Consider the following 25,198-nt stretch of genomic DNA (forward strand, 5'->3'; position numbering starts at 1 on the left):
CTATAAAATTATTAATTACTGTTTTAAAAATATTATTAAACTTTACTTGAAATTAACAAATAAAATTAAAGAACACGAAATTGTATTTCGTTTATTTTTTATGTAAATAACTATAGGGAATTTTACCACCAAAAAGCCTCCATAGGGTTTTCTAATATGCATAAGTGACATTCTCTAAATACTCCATCTAGAAGTATAAATCTATGTTTTTGACATAAAGTGGCATATACTTTAAAATTATCTTATATACGAAAAATGACTGATTCCGTTTACCTAATTAAATTTACCTAACCAGTTAGATAATAAGATTTTTTTTTACGTTTTTGTAACGAGTTATGTTTTTTTGCTAGGGTGGGTACACTTTGCTAGTTTCATGCCATCAATCCCATGTTAAAATTATCAGCTGTCGATTTCAACACCACATAACTAGCGCAATTTAATATCGATCTGAATGACATTTTAGGTTTGGTCGCGTTTTTTATTATTTTATATTTTTATACCATAAGGCGACAAACCAACGTAAGGCCTCGAATATGCAAAATCAATCAATAATAATAGTACTAGATGGCCCGGAAAATAGAAAAGTGTGTGAACCCTAGCGGTTACTAAAACGAAAAAAAAAATTCTTGTTGCCTAACTGGTTAGATATTTTGTTAGGTAAACAGAACAAGTCCCAAATTCATGAAAATAGTAAAATGGTACACATTATAAAAATACTAGGTTTCATTCATTTTGTTTGGTCTTAAAGTTGTAACATTTCTTTGTGGGTAGAAGTTAGGTTGATTTCTGCTTTAAATTATTAAGAATTTTATATAAAATTCTTTTGTTCTTTTTATTAAATTACTTTTAAAATACTCAGTGATTTTTTTGTATACAGTTAATATAATTGCCTTTAACATTTTATACTTTAAGATGATTTTCTATTTTTTCTCTGACATACGAAATTTTTTTACAAATAAGTAACCATACAGAAGAAAAGTTATTGGTAAATCTTATTATTAAAATGCATATAACGCGTACATAATATTAGTTTAAAACTGTGTTGTGACATAATTTTTGTAACTTTAATATGACAATTTCAAATAAGGACAGTGTAGTTTTTTTTTTGTATAAAAAATAAGATAAACAGTTCAAATATTAAAAAATTGTAAATGATACTTAGCTATATTAGACATTAAAAATAAATATAGGAATAAATAAACTTGTAAAATTTAAATTTAATTGTTCAAAAGAGAACAAAAAAAAATTACTTTGTATGCAAACAGTATGAAAAAAATAAACTGCAGTTGAGAGCTATAAGAAAAAAATATTTTTATTGATAATTTCTTTATTATCTTAACTCAATGTCTCCTATTCTCAGTAATTCTGTATTAATAGATTTTCTTTCGCATTGTAAAAGATAAAATACAGAAGTTATTTTGTTAAACACTTTTTGCTTACCTTTGTTTTTTTTTTGTAAATAATATATAAAAAAAATGTTATTCAATATTACATTTCTGTGAATATTGAAACTGTTTTTCATTTTAAACCGAAATACGTTAAAATAAAAATAATATTAAACGAAGTTTTCTTATCCAATGTGTTTTTATTCCATTTGGTCAAAATATAACCTGTCTATCACAAAACCATTAAAAAATATGGTATAGTTTGTCTAAATAAGATAAAATAGGTTAGTATGATAAATGACGCATATGAAGTATCGAATTCAATTTGTATGAAGGCAAATACCATACTTAATAGACAGGTGTCTTAGTGACGAAACAAACTCACACAGCGAACAATTTTGAACTATCGATATTCGGTTTAAATAATTATCAAACTCAACTAAAATTATTATTTTCTTATTCACTAATTTAGAGGACAATTCTAGTATTGATTATAGTGTAGAGAATTTAGCGATGACAGAAATAATAGCGAAATCCAATTCGATTACGTACGGCTGTAGTAGTAATAAACATTTATTTACTCTCACTAATTGTTATGGTCATTATTAATTTGAGAAAACAGTGTTTTTTTATTTCATTAGTTATAACAATAAATCTATGGATTCCAACTTCGATAAGAATACAAATCGAAAATTGATAAGATTCATGACTGATTTTACACAACACATCCCTACAAAATTTGAAATGAAATGTCAAACTAATCTAAATTATTTAGACACACTATTTATGTACTGTGAGGGATTTTGGCTGTGTTCCACATTAACAATTGAAGTCGTTTGATCGGTTTGTACACATTAAGACGACAACGCAAAATCACTGGGCACAGCTTTTAAAAGTATGTACAAAAATGATCAGTAGTCCAAGGCTGCTTATCATTTCGTTGTTTTCAAAATTCGCTACATAAATAGGTATTTGTAAGAGGCGTCTCATTGCAAGGAATAAGGCAATATTTCACTAAAGAACACCGCGAAGTGTGATGACTGTACTTTTTTTGGAGTGATTTTTTTCCGCATCGAATGTTTCTGAAAATACCCCTTCAATAACAAAGTTTTAAGTTAAACTTTTACACAATCCATCCATCTCTTTCTAGGTCTACCTCTACCGATGTACCCTTCCAAACTCGTTACTAACGTTCTCCTTGTAACATGCGATTCATCCCTCATAACATGCCTCTACCATGCTAACCTTTTAACGCACACTATTCGATTTTTAGTATTGGTTTGCACAGTTGAATTGGTTGTGAAACAATCGACAATCGCACAACAGTTGTGCGATAGTTTAGTCCAAGGTGGGCGCTCTAAGTATGAATGACTTGCTCGATCCTGTCACATGCTATTGACTATTGATAGATTTGATTAGCGTTTAGCGGAGAAAGTGCGAGTTGGCGCGAGTCGATCACCGTTATATTTGTTCGTGGCCGTAACAAGACATCTAACGGCGTGGCGTTACCAACGTAATTCATGCGTTTTGAACAGTTTGCGTACCACGTACAAAATTAGTTACATCCATAATTTTAAATTAGAGAATAGAGTTTTAGTTACGACTGCTGGGATATACGATTTTAACATTTCCCTCATTTGAAAAATAAGAAATTTTTACTTTGGTTTCTTTGTAATTACGACCAAGTTTATTAGAATTAAACAGAACCTGATCATTTATTAGCGACTAACTTTTTAAACTTCCGCGCTGACGGAGTTACGGGCATCCGCTTGTATAAAAATTATAATTCAGTTAATAATGATATACCATCTGAATTCCATTTTCAAATGCACCGTTAAGTTATCAACTGACCCGCAGGAGGTCTGAAATGTGGCCGTTAATTATGAACAACAAATGACCCGAACTTCCTTTATACATTTACAGTACTCATAATAACTTCTGCTATTTATTGCCCTACTGTGAAGAAGTTAATTTTTTCTGTCGTATATTTAAATGTACATACTAGATGTCGCCCGCGAGTCTATCCGCGTAGAATTAAGATAAACAAAAGTGAGTAGCCTATGTGTTCTTCCAGACTATCCCCTACGTCTATGCCAAATTACATCGATATCTGTTCAGCCAATAGCTACAATCTCTAACATCCATCTAAACTTTCGCATGTATAATATTGTAGGAAATAGGAATAAGATTTCATTGCGATCTGTAGTCGAGAATTCAAATGTAAAATAGTTACAAAAACTACTTAACTATAATAATGCAATAGACTTGACGCCTATGTCCTATGATCTTAACAAAAAATGATGAAGGAATTAGTTAATATATTGCATTAGTATGTACTGAATCGTAAATATTTATGGGATTCTCTAGTTGTTAGGTATTAGACCTATTCTTTTCCAGTTTTATAACCGTTATTACTAATAAGTATTACTAATTCCTGAGCTCAATCGACCACACATCAACAGAGGTTCTATCACGAAAGAACGTATTCGATACGATTTGTATGAGATTTGTTGATGTACTTTACGGCTGGTAGGGGCGCTGCATAAATCTAATACAATTTTTCGATGACGTTACGAACACGTTCTCACGAATTCTTGATAAGTTCTTAGTATACTTAGATAGTTTTATTTATAACGGTTTCAAATTTAAAATTTACATACATAATTTTTTTAACTCTGAATCGATTGTAGCTTTTGTAGATTTTATTATATTTAGATAAGTAGTAAGACCTTGGGTTAGTGACGTTTGACAAAGGTATGCGGGTTCAAATCCGGGAAATTGACATTTAGTCATTGCTTAATCAGCATGTTCATTATATAGTTTTTCTATACTAATGTTATAAAGAGGAAAGATTTTGTATTTTTGGATATTTGTATGTTGATTCACGCTAAAACTACTGAACCGATTTTAAAAATTCTTTCAAAATTAGAAAGGTAATTTATCTGTGAGTAACATAGGCTACTAATTGTTACTAATATTGAGGAACTATTAATAAATAGCGTATTTCTGGATCACGGCGTTCTTTAATATGTTTATTTAGAGATTTACGAGTATATTTTTAGTGAACTAAGTAATTCTGTAGTATATCGTAAAAATTATCACTAACTTACTATTCTATTCGTAGAAATAGTAACACACTACTAATCCCTTAATGAACTTAATTTAAGTTACCCTAAATATTGTAGATAATGTGGGACTAGACGACTGTTGTTTGCGTTGTCATACTTTAGCATTCCTAAAGATAAGTTGAAGATCACATGCTTTATTTATTGTAACTTAATGGAATTAAAAAAAACATAAGTCCCTTGTTGGATAGGTCTTTGCTCAGTAGACAGTCTATGATGTTAAGCGACTTATCAACGATAGCGTAGTTCGTGAAACGTGTATAGTGGTGATGGTCTGATGGTGACCGTCAAGTACTCGCCGCTTCGCTACGTCGTCCTACCTGTTCGCCGTTAAACAGTGATAATTCCTTCAAAGATTATACGTTAATGCAGAAGCGACATATAAATATTGAAATAACACACATGTTAATGACTGTTAGACATGTTTTAAACACGCTAATACTAGAGTAGCTTCAGCGCTATGAATAGCTTCAGAGCTATGAATGTTTGAATCTAACTCGAGGTTAGTGCACTACCAATACCATTTGTCTCCTCAGATTCCCTCTACAGAATGTACCTAGTTAATATAAATTAATTTTAGAAATGGAACACAAATTCCCATTTAAAACTGCTGCTGGTAGTGCACATTTTTAGTGATAAATGAAGGTCTGCCTATGAGGAGGCGACTTCAAGTAGTAATGGCTACATGGGGTCTGAGAGGTGTATAGTCTGTAGGCAGTAAAATTAATGTGTAGTGTGAAAGCCGGCGAACGTTGGTCTATGTGATGTTGCGAACGCCTTTCTTTCTTTCACCGGGGCTCGTCAGTCTCGATCAGGCGACGCGGCGACCGGTCGCCACGCCATGCGCGCTGCGGCAGCTCTTTGACAGTGACAGGTGACAGTGACAGTCATGACTTGCGTCAGTGCTGCCCTCCTGCTCCTGGGGATACTGACCCCGGCGAGCGCACAGAATGGGATCAGTTCGTTTATATCAGGTCAGTACACCAGAAACTTTCTCCCGCCCGAGATGCCTTGTTTTGGGTCAAATTTTCACCCACTTGCATGCGTTAGCGACCGTAACAGTCTTGTGGATTTTAGGTTGCACGTTGTATGAATTGAAAATCGAGTTTGCGTATTTGGTGTTCTTGTTACAACGGAGACGTTTCCGCTCTGTATTCCGCAATGCGAATAATAGTTCCACATACCAAAGTTACCATAAGAAGGGCCTAAATTAAATTCCAATTGGATATTTATAAAATTTTTATTTATTTTTCTCATATGAAAAAAAAAAACATCGCTTCTGAGAATACAATAATGTGAATATATAGTATATTTCGGCAAGAATGTAGAATAGATTTGTCGTAGATACCGTCATAGTTATTTCTTAAAGTTTTATGAGATTTCTCTTTGAAATAACTTCCGTTACAACGCTCCACATTGCCGCGTCGTGTCGGCGTGTGTTGTGCGAACGTGTATCACTGACTCCCGTTTAAGTCTTTTATTTGTAAAAGTATCTATTGATTAGTAAAACACAACACTACAAGTCCTTATTTATTTAGGAATGTTAATATCCCATATGTCCTTTATTTTTTTTAAATATGTAGTAATATAGGTAAAGTTTTGAAGTAAGTAAGTAGCCTAATTAATACACATTTGGAAAAGGTTTCTAATGAGAATCTTAGTAGCAATGAATGTAGTGATATCGAAGGTTTTATACCATGGTTAATTACAATTCAGTCAGTTGAGATATTATTCAATAAATTCAACGAGACATAAAATGTATCAATTAATTGATTTCAATCCAATTTCAAATTAAAATAAATAAAATGATCTTACTGTATGTAATATCATAAATGCGAAAGTTTGTATTTTAGGATGGATCATTTTAGTTACAATGTCCTAAACTTCTGTATAGATCGCCATGAAATTTCGTAAATATGTAGCGCATTATCTGGAAGAATGCTACTCAACTATTTTAATTCCGCGAGGGTGGAGTCGCGGGCGATAGCTAGTTTACTATAAAATGCATTTAAATTTTTATTATAATTGAAAACATCGATAAATAAAAAATCAAGATAACTTTGCTAACCAATTTTTAAATGTCAGAATATTTTACTTTATTACCTTATTCGATGATATTCTTTTTCATGTAAACAAACATTTCAAAACTGTATTTATGCATAATACATTTTTAATTCTATAACTTGTACATCCAATGATTTATTATAACAGAGACATACCCCGTTTATTCTCTTAAATATAGAAAAAAGAAGAGATTTGCACTTAATTTTAACAAATTATCTCTAAAAATCATTTAATCATGTACAATTACAATACTTTTCCGACCTCATGCAATACCCTTCCGCATGAGGTCCAATCTAGTCTGTTCTTCGAGGCCAAGGGTAATTTAACATTTCAAACTCTTTGTACTTCATAATATTGAAAGATTTAAAAGTCAGTTGTAGCTTTTGCTACAGTAAAATAGTTTGCAGACGAAATAAATTTTTGTCACTTACTTAAGTAACTAAGTTACATTCCAACACGTAACTATGCAAATGACAGAGAAAACTAAAAGGAGTTTACTTTCTTTTCTATTATCATATGATAAAATTGTATTTACATAGCTATTGATATTTGAATATTCAAATTAAATCGAATGTTCAAATCGATTTAGTTTAAATCGATTAATCGCTTCGTAACGATTGCGTGGAATCGATTGTCGGCGGGCAAGTAGGAAAGTGTTTTGTCGCAAATTCGATGACGTCTCCCCTCCCCTGGCGGCGTCTCCCCGCGGCCTCGCCCCCCCGCCGGCCGATACTTTCTCCGCACTCGGACTTTCTGCGCAATGTTTCGACATTACTATTTCGTAAAAGATTTTAAGCGTGTAGTGAACGATGACAGGACAAAAACGAGTACACAAAAATAATATCTATATTACACTAATAGCCACTGTTAAGTTATACACATGTTTTAATTCTTTGACCACTGGATATTATGAATATCATTAAAAATATCTTATTACTTACCTGTCTAGATTTAGCGTATACATACATATATTTAAACTATTGTATTTGAAACTTTTAGGTTATATATTCTTTTAATAAAATGTTACACATAAATTACGTGATTCTAAAATCTTCTAATTTATATACGATTTGTGACAGAACGTAACTATGTTCGAAAAATAATAAAAATTAACTCACACATATAGCTTTAAGTAGGTCTGTACGTACTTTTTAAATAACCACAAGTCATAATAATTTGTTTAAATTCAATAACATCATTATTTGCTTCAATTCCTTCGAGACGGAATGTGCAGTAAAGGTTAAAAAATCAAATTGTTAAATACAATAGACAATTGATATAAGACAAGTATAATTGATTCATTTATTATCATACTTCATACTTCATACTAATATTATAAACGCGAAAGTTTAGATGGATGGATGTTTGTTACAGTTTGTAGCCTAAACGGCTAAACTGATTTCGATGAAATTTGGTATAGATGTAGAAGATAGTCTGGAAGGACACATAGGCTATTCACTTTTGTTTTTTTTAATACCACGCGGGCGGAGTCGCGAGCTAAAGCTAGTATTATATATTGTTATACATGCTTCCACATCCTAATTCCTATTATTTGTATTATACATGTCGATTTTTTTGGTGGATCATCATCAACAGCCTTCACCTGCCCACTGCTGGACATAGGCCTTTCCCAATGCCTTCCTTCCTTTTGGTGGATGATGAAAGGTAACTCTCTAACTTCACTTAACTGGTGAACAGATTAATGAAATTTGAAAAAAAGATTACATTCTGAAATAACGTAACTACTAAGTTTTATTATAATGTGCTGAAGTCACTAGCTGAAGCTAGTTTTAAATAAATTCAATTTTAATAAAGAAAATATCAACAGTAGAACGCGAGTTATAGTCTATCTGTCTCCGGTCAATGACCTCGATTTGTTTTTTATTTATTGTACAGATTAGAGCAATGTTGTTAGGCGAGCGTCCAGTGAAATAAATACGGACATAAATAATACAAAAAGCCACTGCATTCATAGTTTAAATAATCTCTATGAAACGTCTATGAAAGAAAAACAAAACTTATTTTATAGTAGACGAAATTGCACTGTTATTAGAAGTAATGGGATAAACTATAATTAACTAAATTTAAAAAAAACAGTAAGTAAATAACAGTACATTAGAGTTTTAACATGTAGTTTGAGTCGAGATACATCTCGATTTCCCACCAAAATCTATTCACAAGCGCTTTCTTAACAATAGACAAATGAGTGCCTGTATTTAGGTTATCTGTGGATGTTAATGGCCGCCACTCTACTCATTGTCTATTGACATTCTTGAATCTGTAACCTCTATGAGACGCTACTATACGTTACTTTTGCCGTTCCTTAAAAACATTTTACTAAGTTATAAATGTTCCGTTGAAAATATATAATACTAGCTGTGGAAATATTAGTTAACATAGTCTATGTTACTCACAGATAAACTACTTTTCTAACGGTGAAAGATTTTTTAAAATCGGCCCAGTAGTTTTTACTTGAATCGGATACATACAAAAATCCAAAAATTCAAATCTTTTCTCTTTATAATATTCGAATAGATATAGATTATTTTTGTTTGTATTCTTCAATAAGTGATGTTAACAATTTTTAGGTTATGTTTTGAAATAAACTGTACAGATTTCAGTCTCGACATCAGAAGTTATGTTTGCTTTTTCATAGACACTGAGATAGCATGTTTGATACAGGTACTTTGGTTGGGTATTTACTATTACTATCGAAGTACATAAGTTGTATCTTGTTGGTATCGTCTGGTGGTATATGGGGCGCGGCTAACGGTGAGCGCGCCGTTACCCTGCCGTCCCCTGCACCTCGCGGACACCTGCGCCTCGCTATATGCTTTCAATACAAACTTATGGGAAAATATTATCGATCTGTAACGAGATCATAGAAACCTTAAATAAGAATTTAACTGTTTAGACAGTGTTTGTATCTTTAATCTTATGATAAATATATATAATATCTTATGATAAAGTGAATGGAAACTTCAGCAACCCAGTATAAGTAATGTTAGTTTTAAAACAATTTAGGTACATTAAGTAAGATCTAAGTGTTTTATTTGTGTTTTGTTTTTTATATTTTTCCATAAATTTAGATTTAGATTAAGTTTTCGAGTTGTGACCGAGTGTAACATTAAGTACATGTTTTATTTTTCTTCTACTATTTTGTAAAACTGCGTGTTCTGTTTTTTAGGAATCATTGAAAACCGGCGCTTCAGGGTACACCGAGCACATGCCGAATGAATTCCTTTTCATTTTTTTTTAATAAACTGATTTCTTTCTTTCTTAATATTATAAAGAGGGAAGATTTGTATTTTCGTATGTATTGAATTCTCAAAAACTACTAGACTGATTTCAAAAATTTTTTTAACATATACTTTTGTCGTTTTTGTCTACGTTGTCTGTAAATAACATAAGCTATGTTTTTCACTATTTTTAATTTCCTGCGGGCGAAGTCGCGAGCAACTGCTAGTTGTTAAAGCAACTTAATTTTATTTTATACAAAATGTTTAATATATAGTAACTGATAACGTAGCTTTTAACGGCGAACGAATTTTTAAAATCAGGCCAGTAGTTTTTGAGTTATTTCAATATATATGAACATACAAATCTTTCCTCTTTATAATATTAGTATAGATATAGTTACAAAGCTTGTTCAAATATTACATTTGATAAAGTTTGAAGTTCATTGATAAATTATGTGCGTTATTCAATTTAAGTGCGCCTTGCGTTGGTGTCCGGTTTGTTACCGTAAGGAGTAGGGGCACGGAGAAAGTCCTGCGGCCGGTCGTTCCTCTTAACTCTTGATTATAACGTACTTTGTACACCTTACATTTAAAAGTACTTAAGTTACAAGTTTATTGTTAACTTACGGGAAATAAATACAACAATAAAAATTTAATATAATAAATGCGAAAGTTCAGTTGTATGGATGGAGGTTTGTTAGCGTTTGTAGCTTAAATGGCTGAACGGATTTCGATGAAATTTGGCAAAGATGTAGAGGATAGTCTGGAAGAACACGTAGGCTACTCACTTATGTTTTCACGCGGACGGAGTCGCGGGCGAAAGCTAGTACAACAATAAAAATATGGTAGACATTGTTGAAAAAATATTGTTACGTAAACAAGATGTCTGTTTACAATACGTATTGTTTTTTTTCTATTGTCAAATTAGATTACTAGCTGTTGCTCGCGACTTCAAACTTGTGAAATTAAAAACAAAAATATATAGCCTATGTTTCTTACAGATAAATTACCTTTCCAATGATGACAGAATTTATAAAATCGGCCCAGTAGTTATAACAATACAAATCTTTCCTCTTTACTATATTAGTACAGATAAAATAACGCTTCCAGTTATTTGTACTATGTAAAGATCAGGATAATTTCGAATAAAATTTTGAATGATTCAGTTTTGTATAAGATACAGTGAATCATATTTTATTTTAGCCACTTTCACTTACCATTATCTTGTTATTTTCCTTGTATGATTAATTATTAAACTATGTTGCGTAAGTTAATCTCAGTAACGCTTTCAAAACTAAACACCTCCTTCAACTTAATTGTTACATTTATACTAATATTATACAGAGGAAATATTTGTATTTTTGTATATTAAAATAACTCGAAAACTACTGGGCAGATTTCAAAAATTCTTCTCCATTAAAAAGCTATGTTATCGCTGAGTAACATAGGCTATATTTTTATATTTCACATGCTCGAAGTCTCGAACTGCTAGTCGTTTATACAGGAACATTAATTTAGAAAAATAATCCAAAAATAATGAAGACTAAATAGAACTCAATCTAACATTTAAGTATTGTATGTATACTATCATCATCTCCTCACTATTGGCACCACTGAGGGTTTCGGAGCCTACCCTAAGTTAGGGGTGATTAGGCCATAGTCTATCAATGGCCCATACGGGTTGACTTCACGCATCTATTTTAATTGTTTATTTCCAAACATTTGCAGACATCTTGATGATTTCCTTCGCCCTAAGAACATCGACCAAATGTACACATTGGTAGTCGGGACTCGAACCTAGGACTTGCGGTTTACAAATCAAGTCTCCTGAGTCACCGACTCTCAGACTTGGGTTTCGTTTAATTTTTACATAATCGTATTCAAACACTTAAAGTGAGAATAAACAATTTGAATCAATTATAAAGCATTGTTAAGTTCAGTCATCACCATTACTGCAACTTGCTATATTGAGATAAATTGGCCGCAGTCACGCGAAACCAAACTGTTATTTCATTATTCAAGCTTATTTTATTATTATCTATACGAAAAAACATGATTCTTTGTATCTTTCCATTGTTTACACTTGGCCAGTGAGGTATAGTCAGTAGCTCTCTATAACTGGACTGGCATAGAGTGGTCACTGACATAGGTATGTATATAAATCATATGATATTCGGGTTCACACAAGTGTGGAAACCTTGAACATCAAACATAACTGTTTAGTTCGTTACACGGCGTGTAGGGTACTTTCGTTTTCTTCTGGCGCACAAGGTGGGGTCCAGGGGCCTGAAGGGAGAGAGGACGATCTCTCCACGCCGCCCGTGTTAGGTCATCTCGTAACGGTCCTATAACCAATGGCCCAAGTTGTACAGTATGTTGACCTAACACCTTACAGTTTTGTGTACTAAAAGTGACTTTCCTATGCAAAATCATACAATTTTTTATCTCATTAATATACTAGCTTTCGCGACTCCGTCCGCGTGGAATTTAAAAACAAAAGTAAGTAGCCTATGTGTTTTTTTAGACTATTCTCTACATAAAAAAATCCATCGAGATCCGCTTAGTTATTTAGTTTACAAACTCTAATAAACATCCATCCATCTAAACATTCGTGTTTATAACATTGATTCACACAAAAAATAACCTCTTATTAGAAAAACTGAGTTATTATTTTACTTCTGTGCGCGTTTTATAAGTAAACTTCACTGTAGGAACAGAACAAGTTACTTAGTATGACGCAAACGCTGGTAACTCGGACCACAAACTGTTTTCCTTTCATTTGTCTTTATGTGTGCCGAGGTGCGCCGGGACAGTCGACCTAACGGTCAGCCCATCTTCAGGAATGTCGTCCAGTAGGTTCGGTTTAGGACAACTGTTAGGTAATAAGGTCGAGACTCGCTTGGCACCGTCAATGGCGAATTTGCGGTTTCATTGAACTTTACAACAGTGTTCATTCATGATTCAGCTAAATTTTTCGCTTGCACTTTTATATACACTTTTATACTAATATAATAAAGCGTAAACCAACATCAGTATATTTTTGAATAGTCCTTTCATTAATAAAAAGCCCTACACTTACGACACGCTTAAGGCTATAGGCTATTTTCACGCCATTAAACTTAGGGAGTAAATATTTTGGATAAAAACCCTAATGTGGGAAAGAGGCCATAAGTTGCTGCCATCATCAATCAATAGATTGCCAAGATTTGTCATGTCATGTCGTTTTGACATTTCCTATTGATAATTTGACAAATGTAAACAATAAAAACATTCATAATTTCACACTGATGAAGTCGCACGGGAACATCTAGTATTTTTATAAAACAATTGAATTCTACCTAAGGTAATGCTGATTGTTGTTGGATTGTTTTAATAAATTTAACAAGTATTATAGGCATTGTAATTTACATAGTTATTATTTAATAATTATTTTACTGGATTATTAAAGTTTTCGGATTGTTGTTCGATTGCCGTAATTTAAATATTTAAATGGCTTATCAAGGGGGAAGTGGGGGAGGGTGTTAGCCTGTTGGCGCGAGTGGCGCCGCGCTGCCACATATAGGCAGCGCAGAGAAAAGATTCTTAGAAAATGAAGGAAAAAACATTTTGCAAAGTTGTCGCCGTCACTGGAAGTCGCTGGGCGGCTTTCTCAGCCGCAGCTGTTTGCTCGGCGACTTTTAATTTAAAATAAATGGAAAGGGAGAAGGTAATTATGGGCAATGATTGTACGAACATATATGATCTTTGAAGACCTGTGCTAAGTCAATCAACTCCTCAAACTGTCTGACATTGTTATAGGTTTTAAGCTATTAAAAGGATCAATGAAATTGGCTTTGTATTTCCTGATCTTTATTTATATCTTCGACATTATCGTGCCATAAAATCACTCATATAACAGAAAACATGACGAGAATACCCTGTGATATTTACGCTGTTCTTTTTATGCAATTTGTATAGTATCTGAACCTATGACGATGGCTAATAACCGTGTGGTTACCTTACAGATCTGTTCGAGTCATTGGACACGCAGGTGGAGACGCGCAGTTGTCCGGGCGCGTGTATGCACACCCTCACAGCGCTCATCTGCTCCAATGTGCGTGATGACGCCGACTGCCCCAGCGGCATGAAGTGCTGCATGGATGAACCTTTAGGTAACACCCCTTTTGTGATTATGTCTTAGTCAATCACAGCCTAATGCCGGTTGACGGTTTCTCTTATTACTTATAATATGCGAAAATTAAGAAACATTTTTTGCAAATTGGTGTAATCAGTTTTCTACGCCACCGACGCTACATTCAAATTCGAAGCGAATACTTCGATTACTTGACTCTAAAAGAGCGAGCGCTTTTGAATAAACTACCGCACAACTGTTGTGCGAGTGTCAATTGTTTCTAAGGCAATTCAATTGTTTATTTATTAAAAATCAAGTAGTGTGCGCACCATAAAACAGTGGTAGTGCCCGCTTTAACATCTTAGTACTGCATGGCCGGCACGCCCCCAGTAATACCACGACCACACAGAAGGCAGGCGTGAAATGGAACCAATGCCGTGTTTCGTCTGATGAGTGTGGTGCCGAAGTCCCTTTCTCTTTACCACCCTTTTCTTATGAGAGGAAGGGGAAGCGGATTTGACGATGGAGGAGATGCATAGGAAGAGAAAATATCCTATTTATGTGCGTCTCCTCCTCCGTCGGATAAGGGTAGGCGACGCATCTGGTATTGTAGATGTCTATGGGAAGCGGTCGCTTCGCCATTTTGGCGGATTCAGGTGACCGCTTGCTCGTTTGTCATCGTATGTTATAAAAAAATATATATATAAGCTCATAAGAGTCAAAGTGCGACTATACAGTTGTGCGATTAATCAAAGGTGTGCGCACTTTGACATTGTTTCACATTGTACTGTTCAAAATCTTACAACTGCTTAGATTGAGATAAACAGTAGAAACAAGATCGTGGGATTGTTTATTTCTATAATTTTAATTGTAAAAGGTATTCATGTGAACGCAACATTGTTAACAACTTTGTTTGAGATTGTAAAAGCCTTTCTAATCTTTGTATGCAGTTTAACGGTCTCGTTGTATCGTTGCCCTTCCTGTCAGTAATTAACACAGTTAGTAGTTACTATTAGCATACTGACATACATTTAACATTTTAATATACATACTTTGTTAACTAAGGCACTTTTTTTTTAACTAGACCACTTTTTCCACCAAGATATTAATATCTCGCCATATTTTCCGCAAGGCGAGCATTTTTAATTGCATATTTTATAACATTAGGATATTTGACTCTGCAAAATAGTTAATATAACTTAAGCATATGATGAATCACTATGCAATAATTGTATTTGTTTTCTACAATATGTTTAAAAAAGTTTAGTTTACAATTTTTAAAACAGTGAGTTATATTTTAATTGGCATCAAAGTATATTTCACATTATTTAAACTTAATTTCTTTTTAATAAAGTAATTTTGCTTCTTGTATTTATTTTTATAATTTCAGACAATGATACGGCAATCACAACTCGGCGTCCGTTCACGACGCGCTACACGACCACGGAGTCCGACGAAGACGAGACCACCACACTGACGCCCGACAGACACAAAGACAGTGGTAATTATTAGGTACACATATTACATATTAGGTCTTCATTAACGCGAGTATATCAAAAATAATAGATTCAAAATAACAAGGATACAAGTTAACCTACGAATATTGGGGCCAAGATTACATCCCTGAAGCACTCCTTGTAAAAACCTTTTTTTCATCAGACATTTTACTGTCTACACGTATATTCGGTTCTTAAATCCATCGTATAGTTTATTTTCGTAGGCTCTTTAATTAAAAACAAACATATTAAAGGATGTCTATCATGTTGTCATGATGTACTCTTTCAAATGCTTTTACAAAATCGAAACAGCACACACAATGGACTTTTGGATATCTTTAGATTATCCTATTTAAAAGTACTATCTAATTGGGATATCTGTTCTTTTTATCAGGTAATATAGCGTGTCCTGACGTGTGCGTGGTGGTGCAACTAGCGCAGTACTGCCAGGCGTACCTCAGCTCGCCGGGGCTGTGCGCCAGCGGCCGCGTCTGCTGCGTCGCCAGGGACTTTTATGGTGACAGCCCGCCTGACGACCTCGTGGTGCCTAATGAGAAACAGCATCATCATACTAAGAAGCCTAGCACTGCTGTAAGGGGAATTTTTAACTTACGTAGATATAGCGCTTTGAGGAAGAAAAGATATATCATCATCATCATGAGTTCACTATACGTTCCCAATGAGGGTCTCGGAGCTCACCCTATAGGGGCAACTAGGCACTAGTTGTCGGCCCACTGCGGGTTGACTTGCCGATATGTGCAGGTTACATTACGATGTTTTCCTTCAACGTTAGAACGTCAGGTAAATACATATGAAATTCAAAATCACATTGGCACATGACGTGATTCGAACCCAGGACTTGTTGATTATAAGTCAAGTGCTTAAAGCCCTGAGCTACCGACGATCATGTTATTAATTAGAATTTAAACTATATTGCAGTTAACAACAACGCCCCCGCCGAAGAAGAAGACAGCAGTGAGCCACAAGGAGCGCGAGTGCCGCGGGGAGTGCATCAGCGGGCTGTTCGTGTTGCTGTGCGACCACGTGGACGAGCAGGCGACCTGCGCCGACGGCGGCACCTGCTGCATCACCGACAGCAAGGATACCACCACGAGAAGACCAACCACCACGCCACGACCTACCACACCGGTGAGATACATACTAACATAACTTTATTAGTGAATGCGCTGGTTCTATGCGGCATCCGCATGCAATTATGAAAACATTATTTTATTCTTTACATTTGTGAAATTTCCAATTGAAATCATAAGTCAAATGTACAAATAACAATGAATTTGACTTTGGATAACAATAACCGTTACCACGACAACCGTGCTTTTTTGATGTTGTCAGTTTTAGTTTTTGTCCCGTTCCCCAATGACGAGTTTTTCCAATATATTTAGCCCATAATTTTAATAGCATGAAAATATATAACCTAAAGCGTGTAAGTGTAGGGTTTTTTTTAAAAAATCTTACTAATATTATAAATGCGAAAGTTTAAATGGATGGATGCATAGATAGATGTTTGTTAGCATTTGTAGCCTAAACGGCTGAACGGATCTATATAAAATTTGGCACAAGTTTATAGCATAGTCTGGAAGAACACATAGGCTACTTTTTATCCCGGGAGTAGTTACGGTTCCCGTGGGATTCATTAATTTAGTTTTTTAATGTTTACTCGACCATTCTGCAACGGTTCAACATATCTTATTGAAATTTGGCACAGATATAAAACAAAGTCTGAAGTACACATGGGATAAGCTTCATCCCCGAGAAATGCCCGGTACCCAAGGGATACGTAACTTTTTGTAATTTGTATGTTTTCTAATACCACGCGGTAGAAGTCGCGGGCAACAGCTCGTAAAATAATAATTATTCAAAAATATACTGTGATTGATTTCCTTCGTAACTAAGTATAGTGTGTGTTTACGCTTTATTAGTAATGTTGTATTTGTAATCTTGTTAATATATACTGTATGTCCACAGCCGCCGCTGCCACGCTGCCCGAGCTTCTGTCTGCCGACGGTGATGGCTGCCTTCTGCAAATACCCCTCAGAGATCAACGCGCACACCAACTGCCGGCTCGCCAACATGTTCTGTTGTGATAACACCAGGTTCAAACTTATATTAACTACTTTGAAACTCTTGTAATAATGTACCTACTGTAAGTTGTAAGATTTCAGCTGGAATTTTGTTGAATTTTGTTGTTTGATGGGGACATAAACCAGAAAGTGTTAAGATTGAATGTGGATGGCTACAAAGGAAGAGGAAGTCCGAAGAAAGTATGGATGGATTGTATGAAAGAGGATATGCTTAAGAAAGAAGTGGATTCAGATATGACGGCTGATAGAGCTATATGGAAGAGCAGCACATACTGTGCCGACCCTCCGTAAAGGGATAAGGGCAAGTGGATGATGAATTTCATTTTTGTTTTATTTTATTGTTATTTCACTAAGATTTCTTTAACCATTCCAACTAAACTGTCTGTAAAACTTTTCGGGAGTCCGTAAAAATGTTATTGGACCAAAATTTAAATTCAGAGTTTTAAATTAACTGGACAATAATTAAGGAGTGTGATATTTCAGAGCGGCGAAGACCCCCCGGCCGACGACGGCGCGGCCCACCACCACCACCACGCCGCCCCCCGCGCCCCCCGCACCCGCCGACCCCCGCCCCGACTGCCCCGGCTCCTGCGTAGTGCCGCTGCTGTCCTTCACCTGCTTCCGTTAGTATTACTTATCCTGTCTTCATGACCTTGTTAAAAGCATTGATTATGACCACTTTAGGATGAAAAGATTAATTCATCGACCATATAGAAGATAATGGAGCTTACACTCAGCTATGGTGCTTATTTATAATAAGCGTTAATGTTCCGCAAAAGCCTTTATGTAACGTCACTTGCAGTACAAAAAGTACCAGTAATTTGAGCCTAGAAATAAAGAAATAAACAGAGAAGTTACATATTTTTTTCCGGTTCAAAAAAGAAGACCTTTTACTTAATTAACTATATTGAAATCTGTGCAGTATAATAGTGTGTAGCCTATGTTTCCTTCCAGACTATCCTCTACATCCATACCAAATTTCATCGAAATCCTCTCAGTTGTTAAGGCTACAAACTCTAACAAACATCCATCCATCTAAACTTTCGCATTTATAATATCAGTATGATAATTATTGTTTTTTATGTTTGCAGACAACGCGGAAATAACAGATGTATTTAAATGCAAGAAGGCGGGCACTCAGTGCTGTGCGCCGAAGTCCAAGATCATCGAAGTGGTCGGCGGCCCTGAGCGGAATGACTCCTACCCGCTCACCACCACCACCACTGGTTACAAGCACCACGCGCTCACCACTAACGAGATAGTGCCTCACGTGCCTCATGTGCCTCACGTGTCCCACGTGCCTCAACACACCACGCCTATTGATCGTATCGCATGTAAGGCCATTTTTAACTATACTAATTTGTATTTTTATATGTATTGAAATAACTCAAAAACTACTGGACCGATTTCGAAAATTCTATCACCATTAAAAGCTACGTTGTCGCTGAGTAACATATGCCATATTTTAAAATTTCACATGAACGAAGTCGCGAGCAACAGCTAGTTTATTGGCGATCATGCAAGCGGCTACCTGAATCTACCGAAATGGCGAAGCGATTGCCCATAAACACGTTGCCTACCCTTAGTCGATGAAAATGACACACATAAATAGGATATTTCCCCTTCCTATGCGTCTCCTCTGCCGTCAAATTCACGTTTCCTTCCCATCCTCTTAAGAAAATGGTGAAAAGGAGTAGCGACTAGAACCAGGCCTCCGTTACCAATTACAATTGTTACGTTCTTTGGTTATTCTAAAAATGTCTTCACCGTAGAAATGTTGTTTATCATCTATGTTCCAGATCCCTACGAGCCGAGCTATGGCACCACGATGATGCATTCTGCAGAGAAATATAATAAATACGTTTGCGGTGTTAAAGGTTTGACATAAAAAAATAAACTCGACTAGTCAGTAAATTTTAAATGTCACTGTAATTTTACTAATACTATAAATGCGAAAATTTAGATGGAAGGATGTTTAACTATTAGAGTTTGAAGCCTAAACGGCTGAACGGATTTCGATGAAATTTAGCATAGACGTAGAGAATAGTCTGGAAAAAGACATTCGCTTCTCACTTTTGTTCTTTTTTAATTCCATTTGGACATAGTTGCGTGAGAAAGCAAGTGTGATTTTTGTCGATCAACAACTTTTTGCTTATCTATATCCAGTTATTATACTAATATTACAAAAAGAAAAGATTTGCATTTTTGTTTGTATTAAAATAACTTGAGAAACTTCAATCGCGATTAAAAGGCCACGTTATCTTTGAGTAACACAGACTAGACTCGATTTTAATTTTACACAGACGAAGTCGCGAGCAGCATTTTAATTATTAAAATTATTTTTCCCTCTTGATTTAAAAACGTCTATTGTTTTTACGAGTATGTGTTCGTTAGTTACTGTTGTGTGGCGCAGGCACGGCGGCGCGCGCGGGCCGCGTGATGGGCGGCGAGGACGGGCTGCCGGGCGAGTGGTGCTGGCAGGTGGCGCTCATCAACAACAACAACCAGTACGTGTGCGGCGCCGCGCTCGTCGGCACGCAGTGGGTGCTCACCGCCGCGCACTGCGTCACCAAGTATGTCCCCTGTACACTATCTCTGCCTCACCAAGTATGAACATTGTACACTATCACTGCCTCACCAAGTATTAACATTGTACACTATCACTGCCTCACCAAATATGTACATTGTACATTATCACTGCCTCACCAAGTATACACTATCACTGCCTCACCAAGTATGAACATTGTACACTATCACTGCCTCACCAAGTATGAACATTGTACACTATTGACAAGTAAATTTTATAAATCTTTGCAATTATTATAAGACTTTGTTTAAATTTCCAGCATCGTACGTTCCGGTGATGATTACTTCGTGCGCGTTGGTGACAACGACCTGACGCGCAAGTACGGCTCCCCCAGCGCTCAGACTCTGCTGGTCGCTACTACATATATACACCACAACCACAATAGCCAGACTCTCGACAACGATATCGCATTACTGAAACTGAAGACTAAAGCGGAGCTGAAAGACGGTCAGTCACATGTACTTTACATTTTTAAAATATGCTTATTGTTTCATAAAACCCTATTTTTCTGTTTAAAAATACACAGTGTAATGTGTACCATACAGATTTCACTAATTAAGCAGGAGAAAGCTACGAACCCCTGAAAATGTAAAATAATTCAGTACACTAAAGCCTCTAGATAACTTAAAAACTATTTAACTACGTCGTAGTCTTTGACTCCAAAAATCAAACAAAAAAATGGGACCCACCTGCAAGCATTACCTTTCGGATAAAAAATGAATTATCAAAATCGGTCCACTAGCGGCGGAGTTATGCCGTAACACATAAAAAAAAATAAAAAAAACATACAGACGAATTGAGTACCTCCTTCTTTTGGGAAGTCGGTCAAAAAACGAATTATGTTCAGTTGCTCAAGTTTCCGTTTATTCTATCGTTACCTAGTCATTCATTAGTGTTAAGTTGAACTAACTTTCAAAGTTAAACTCTATTTAGGTAGTTTAAAACGTGATTCATGAAATTCGAAATACTAGCGAATGGTTAAAAGCAGTTGGGAAACCGGCCATTATTAAAGTTTGTAAGATTAAACAATTTTGAATAAAGATGTCCTCCCCTGAAATTCTTCCTGGCCGCAGAATGCCGGCTACACAAGTATTTTTCTGTAGTTAGCTTGCGAGTTTACCTTGTTTTCTAAATATTTGCAATGGCTGTGTGTCAGGCGTGTGCCTGGTGTGCCTGCCGGCGCGGGACGAGGAGCACGCCGCCGGCAAGCGCTGCACCGTCACTGGCTACGGGTACATGGGGGAGAGTGAGTACATCATACTTCTATACTAGTACTAGCTTTCGCCCGCGATTCCTTCCGCGTAGTATAAAACAAAAACCAAGTAACTTATATGTCATTCCAGACATCTACACCATCCATCCATCTAAAGTTTTGCATTTATAATGTTAGTAATTTTTGTATGTATTGAAATAACTCAAATACTACTAGGACGATTTCAAAAAATCTATCATCATTAAAAAGTTAGTAAAGTAAGGTGTATTTTTATTTCACGCTAGCGAAGTCACGAGCAACAGCTAGTATTAAATATTATAAGTACATTTGATATGTTTAAATTTTAAATAAAAAAAAATATCTAAAACAAAGTTTAATCAAAAGATTTTAAAGTAGTTATCTGTGCATTTGTCTATAAAATACTTCTTTACCTTTGATAATCTCTAGCGAATATTTGCCAGCAGTAGGATTGTTGAATTATCCTGATCTTAAAATAGTAATCTACTAATCTTAGTAAATTTGAAAAATTGTCTGTTAACGAAATTAAATATGAAAAGTATATTTTCCAGCGGGTCCTATTCCTCTGCGTATCCGCGAGGCGGAGCTGCCCATAGTGAATGACTCTGAGTGCGTGCGGAAGGTGAACGCGGTCACTGAGAAGGTGTTCATTCTCCCCTCCTCCTCCTTCTGTGCCGGCGGGGAGGAGGGCAACGACGCCTGCCAGGTAAACTAAACTAGGAAAATTGACAAATTTTAACTAAATTCTAACCTCTAATTTATAATGTTAGTAAATGGTGTAGAAGGTCAATCTTTTGTCTTCTGTTCGTTCCAAAACCGAAATAAAGTAAACAAAAGAACGTCTAAACGTAAATAGCTATTACGATTTTCAACTCTTTTTTTGTGATAGTCTTGAGTAAAATTTTAAACTAGTTATATTTGTTAGAAAACCAAAACCGACTTCCAAACAACGTACCAAAACATTCTCAAAAAATATTACACTATAAGTAAGGAAATATGACCTAAAATTATTTAGAACTCCTTTATTGTAGTAAATATTTCTGTATTGTACCTTAGAATTGGAATTTGGAAGTCGGCAAAAAAAAGCTATGCGAAAAAACTTGTAACTTTTGACAAAAACATTTATGAATTTAAGCGAAAATGGCAGTTTGTCTGTTAAAAAGAATTCCAAGAAAACGATTATCGTGTGTACAGGGCGACGGCGGCGGTCCCCTGGTGTGTCAGGATGACGGCTTCTACGAGCTGGTGGGGCTGGTCTCCTGGGGCTTCGGCTGCGGCCGCCAGGACGTGCCCGGCGTCTACGTCAAGGTCTCCTCTTTCATCGGCTGGATCAACCAGATCATATCCGTCAACAATCCATAGACCATCAACACTGGAAGACTATCCAAATTATAACCTACAAATTAGCAAAAGCATAGACAATTTTTTATTTTCATAACCTAAAAAAATTATTGACCTAGAATACTATAGAAACATTTTGATAACCAAAATAATTCGCATTTATTTTATTATAGTCTTCCAGTTAGAGATAAATAGACCTCATGTTAGATTTATGTTTTAAACGAGAACTCTATAAAATTGTGAACTGTGTAAGACGCCTAATTATATAAAAATGACCGTAAGTTCCACTGTCAATATTTTCATACAAAAATATTGTCATCTTTGAAAAAGTGAAATAACAGTTTTTTTATGTCGTTAATTATTTTAGCATGAGCAAGAATATAAAAATTTTTCGGCAACCCGATAGTTTATTTTATATTTCTGTTCAGGCTATAAACATGGCGTCTTTGAAAATAACGACAGCATATTTATAAAGTTTTCAATTTTATTAGGAATAAAAAAATGTAAATAGACTTTTATTTCTCTATATTTAGATTAATTTATTTATTATAGTTAAGTCGTATGTGGCATTTATTATTGTTTTCCCACCATTATTTTTCATAAAATCAGCAACTATTTAAAAAGCATATAATTTCAAACAATATGTATCCTAAATTATGGCCTATTTTGCATTTATATTTATGGCCATGTTGTTCAGATTATTTAATATTTCCACCTGCTTTTAGTGACAGCAATGTTCCCGTGGGATCAATTTAGTATAAGTATGAGACCAAACAGTAAATTTTATGCATTTTTTATGTATTCTAGTAATTTATTATAGTTTTAAGGCTATGGTGTAATTAAATAAATGCAATATTTCTTTCAAGCCATTAATGTCACTTAAATTATTTATTCGTCATGTTGTAAATATAATTTTTGGTGCTAGCTGTTTGTTCTGCGCCCACTGATCTGTATAAATGGATAGGTCTGCTTGGAAATGATATCGCTTTTAGTTAATACATCTATTATTAATTCCAATTCTCACCATTACTCACTTTTACCAACGACCGTCAGCGCCAAAAAAGAAATCAGATCGGCAGAAATTACCTATTCCATGTCGGCAGAAATTAGCTTGTCCATTTATTAAGGTCAGTGTTGCGACTAAACGCGCAGATACACTTGTTTGAAAAATAAATTTATTAAAAATTAGTTTTTGTTTTATTTTCCATTTACCTTTAGCTGAGTACTCATATTCTTTTATTAGTTTAAATTGTCGCTTTGTGTGGATTTCGGACAAACAGACAGACCTGTATTTTTTAAAAAATTTCGAGTGTTGGATAAAAAATGAAAAAAAAATTCTAATAATCTTTATAATTCATACATAAATCGTTATTTCGTACACAATTACAACTACATACCAGAAAAGATATTACTCATAAAACAAAAAATCCATTAAAAATATATTCATTCATATAAAACTATACGAGTGTATCCAAATTTATTAAAATATAATACTTACGTCAAACACACAAACATACTAAAAACATAATATCTAACGTAATAAGGTGAACACACACCGCTTTATGCGAAGTAGTCAGGTGTGGACACACCTTTATCTTTTAAATTCTGAACAATTAAGGGCCAGTCCCACCAAATTGTAAATTGTCTGATAACAATCGAACTTATAAAATATCTGATGGAAATATCGGATTTTGTTACCTTATCTGACAGTGACGTTTTTAAGCTATCTGAGCCTCTATCAGCCAGTGATGGGAAAGGCTCTAAAAGATACAAATTGATTTCTATGCTTTTTAAACTGACTTGCAGTTTTTTTATATTAGAACTTTTATACGATTTTAATAATTTAAAAAAGCTATTAGAATATCGGATATGTTTGTTTGTGTACTATTCTTTACATAACTTTGGTCAAATTATTGACAAGTTTTGGTCAAACTTCAAATAAACCTGATACTTAATTTATTATTAAAATAATAGTAAAGAAAAAGATTTCACTAGTTAAAATTAAATACAATGAAAAAAAAAAACAATTTTCAATACAAAAATATTTCGATAGTGGAATTTTTCTGTTATTTTTACATAAAAATTGTCCTAAAACTAAAAACAAACACATAAATCTGCAAATATTTAATTAGGGTACACAGTACTTATAAAATATTAATTACTCTAGCGTTAAATACGGTCATACGAATTAGTTGGGAAAATAAATTCCTTACGTGTGAAATATACTTAATAATAGTGTTTATCTATACTTTTATAATAAAGCGTAAACACACACTTCTTTGTTCCCTAAGATGTCAGCAATCATAGCATATTTTTGAATAACACTTTTTTAATAAAAAGCCCTACACTTACGTCACACTTTAGGCTATTTTATTCACGCCGTTAAACTTAGGGGTAAATATTTTGGTATAAACCCTAATGTGGGAAAGAGACCATAAGTTGCTGCCAACATCAAGGAAGCAAAATTGCCATACTTTGTCATGTCATGTCATTTTGACATTTGCAATTGAATTTGAC

General features: G+C 34.7%; 1 protein-coding gene across 1 annotated transcript; it reads left to right on the forward strand.

The window, feature by feature from the left end:
- Nucleotides 1–5,298: 5,298 nt before the first annotated feature.
- Nucleotides 5,299–23,869, forward strand: LOC106110153 (serine proteinase stubble). Its single transcript, XM_013291873.1, has 14 exons — nt 5,299–5,484; nt 13,818–13,964; nt 15,315–15,425; nt 15,815–16,011; nt 16,360–16,569; nt 17,407–17,534; nt 18,006–18,145; nt 18,614–18,856; nt 19,322–19,399; nt 19,936–20,095; nt 20,369–20,556; nt 21,266–21,355; nt 21,892–22,046; nt 22,535–23,869. Exons 1-14 carry the CDS (start codon nt 5,400–5,402, stop codon nt 22,700–22,702), a joined length of 2,100 nt encoding a protein of 699 aa, XP_013147327.1. The 5' UTR covers nt 5,299–5,399; the 3' UTR covers nt 22,703–23,869.
- The last annotated feature ends 1,329 nt before the right edge of the window (nt 23,870–25,198 follow it).

The sequence above is a fragment of the Papilio polytes genome, unplaced genomic scaffold (genome assembly GCF_000836215.1).
Source record: "Papilio polytes unplaced genomic scaffold, Ppol_1.0 DF820844.1, whole genome shotgun sequence".
Classification (NCBI taxonomy): Eukaryota; Metazoa; Arthropoda; class Insecta; order Lepidoptera; family Papilionidae; genus Papilio; species Papilio polytes.

Coding starts and splice junctions, on each gene's coding strand:
- LOC106110153 (XM_013291873.1), top strand. CDS start 5,400: ATGACTTGCGTCAGTGCTGCCCTCCTGCTCCTGGGGATACTGACCCCG. Junction 16,012..16,359: donor CTAAGAAGCCTAGCACTGCT/GTAAGGGGAATT, acceptor ACTATATTGCAG/TTAACAACAACGCCCCCGCC. Junction 19,400..19,935: donor ATACGTTTGCGGTGTTAAAG/GTTTGACATAAA, acceptor TGTGTGGCGCAG/GCACGGCGGCGCGCGCGGGC.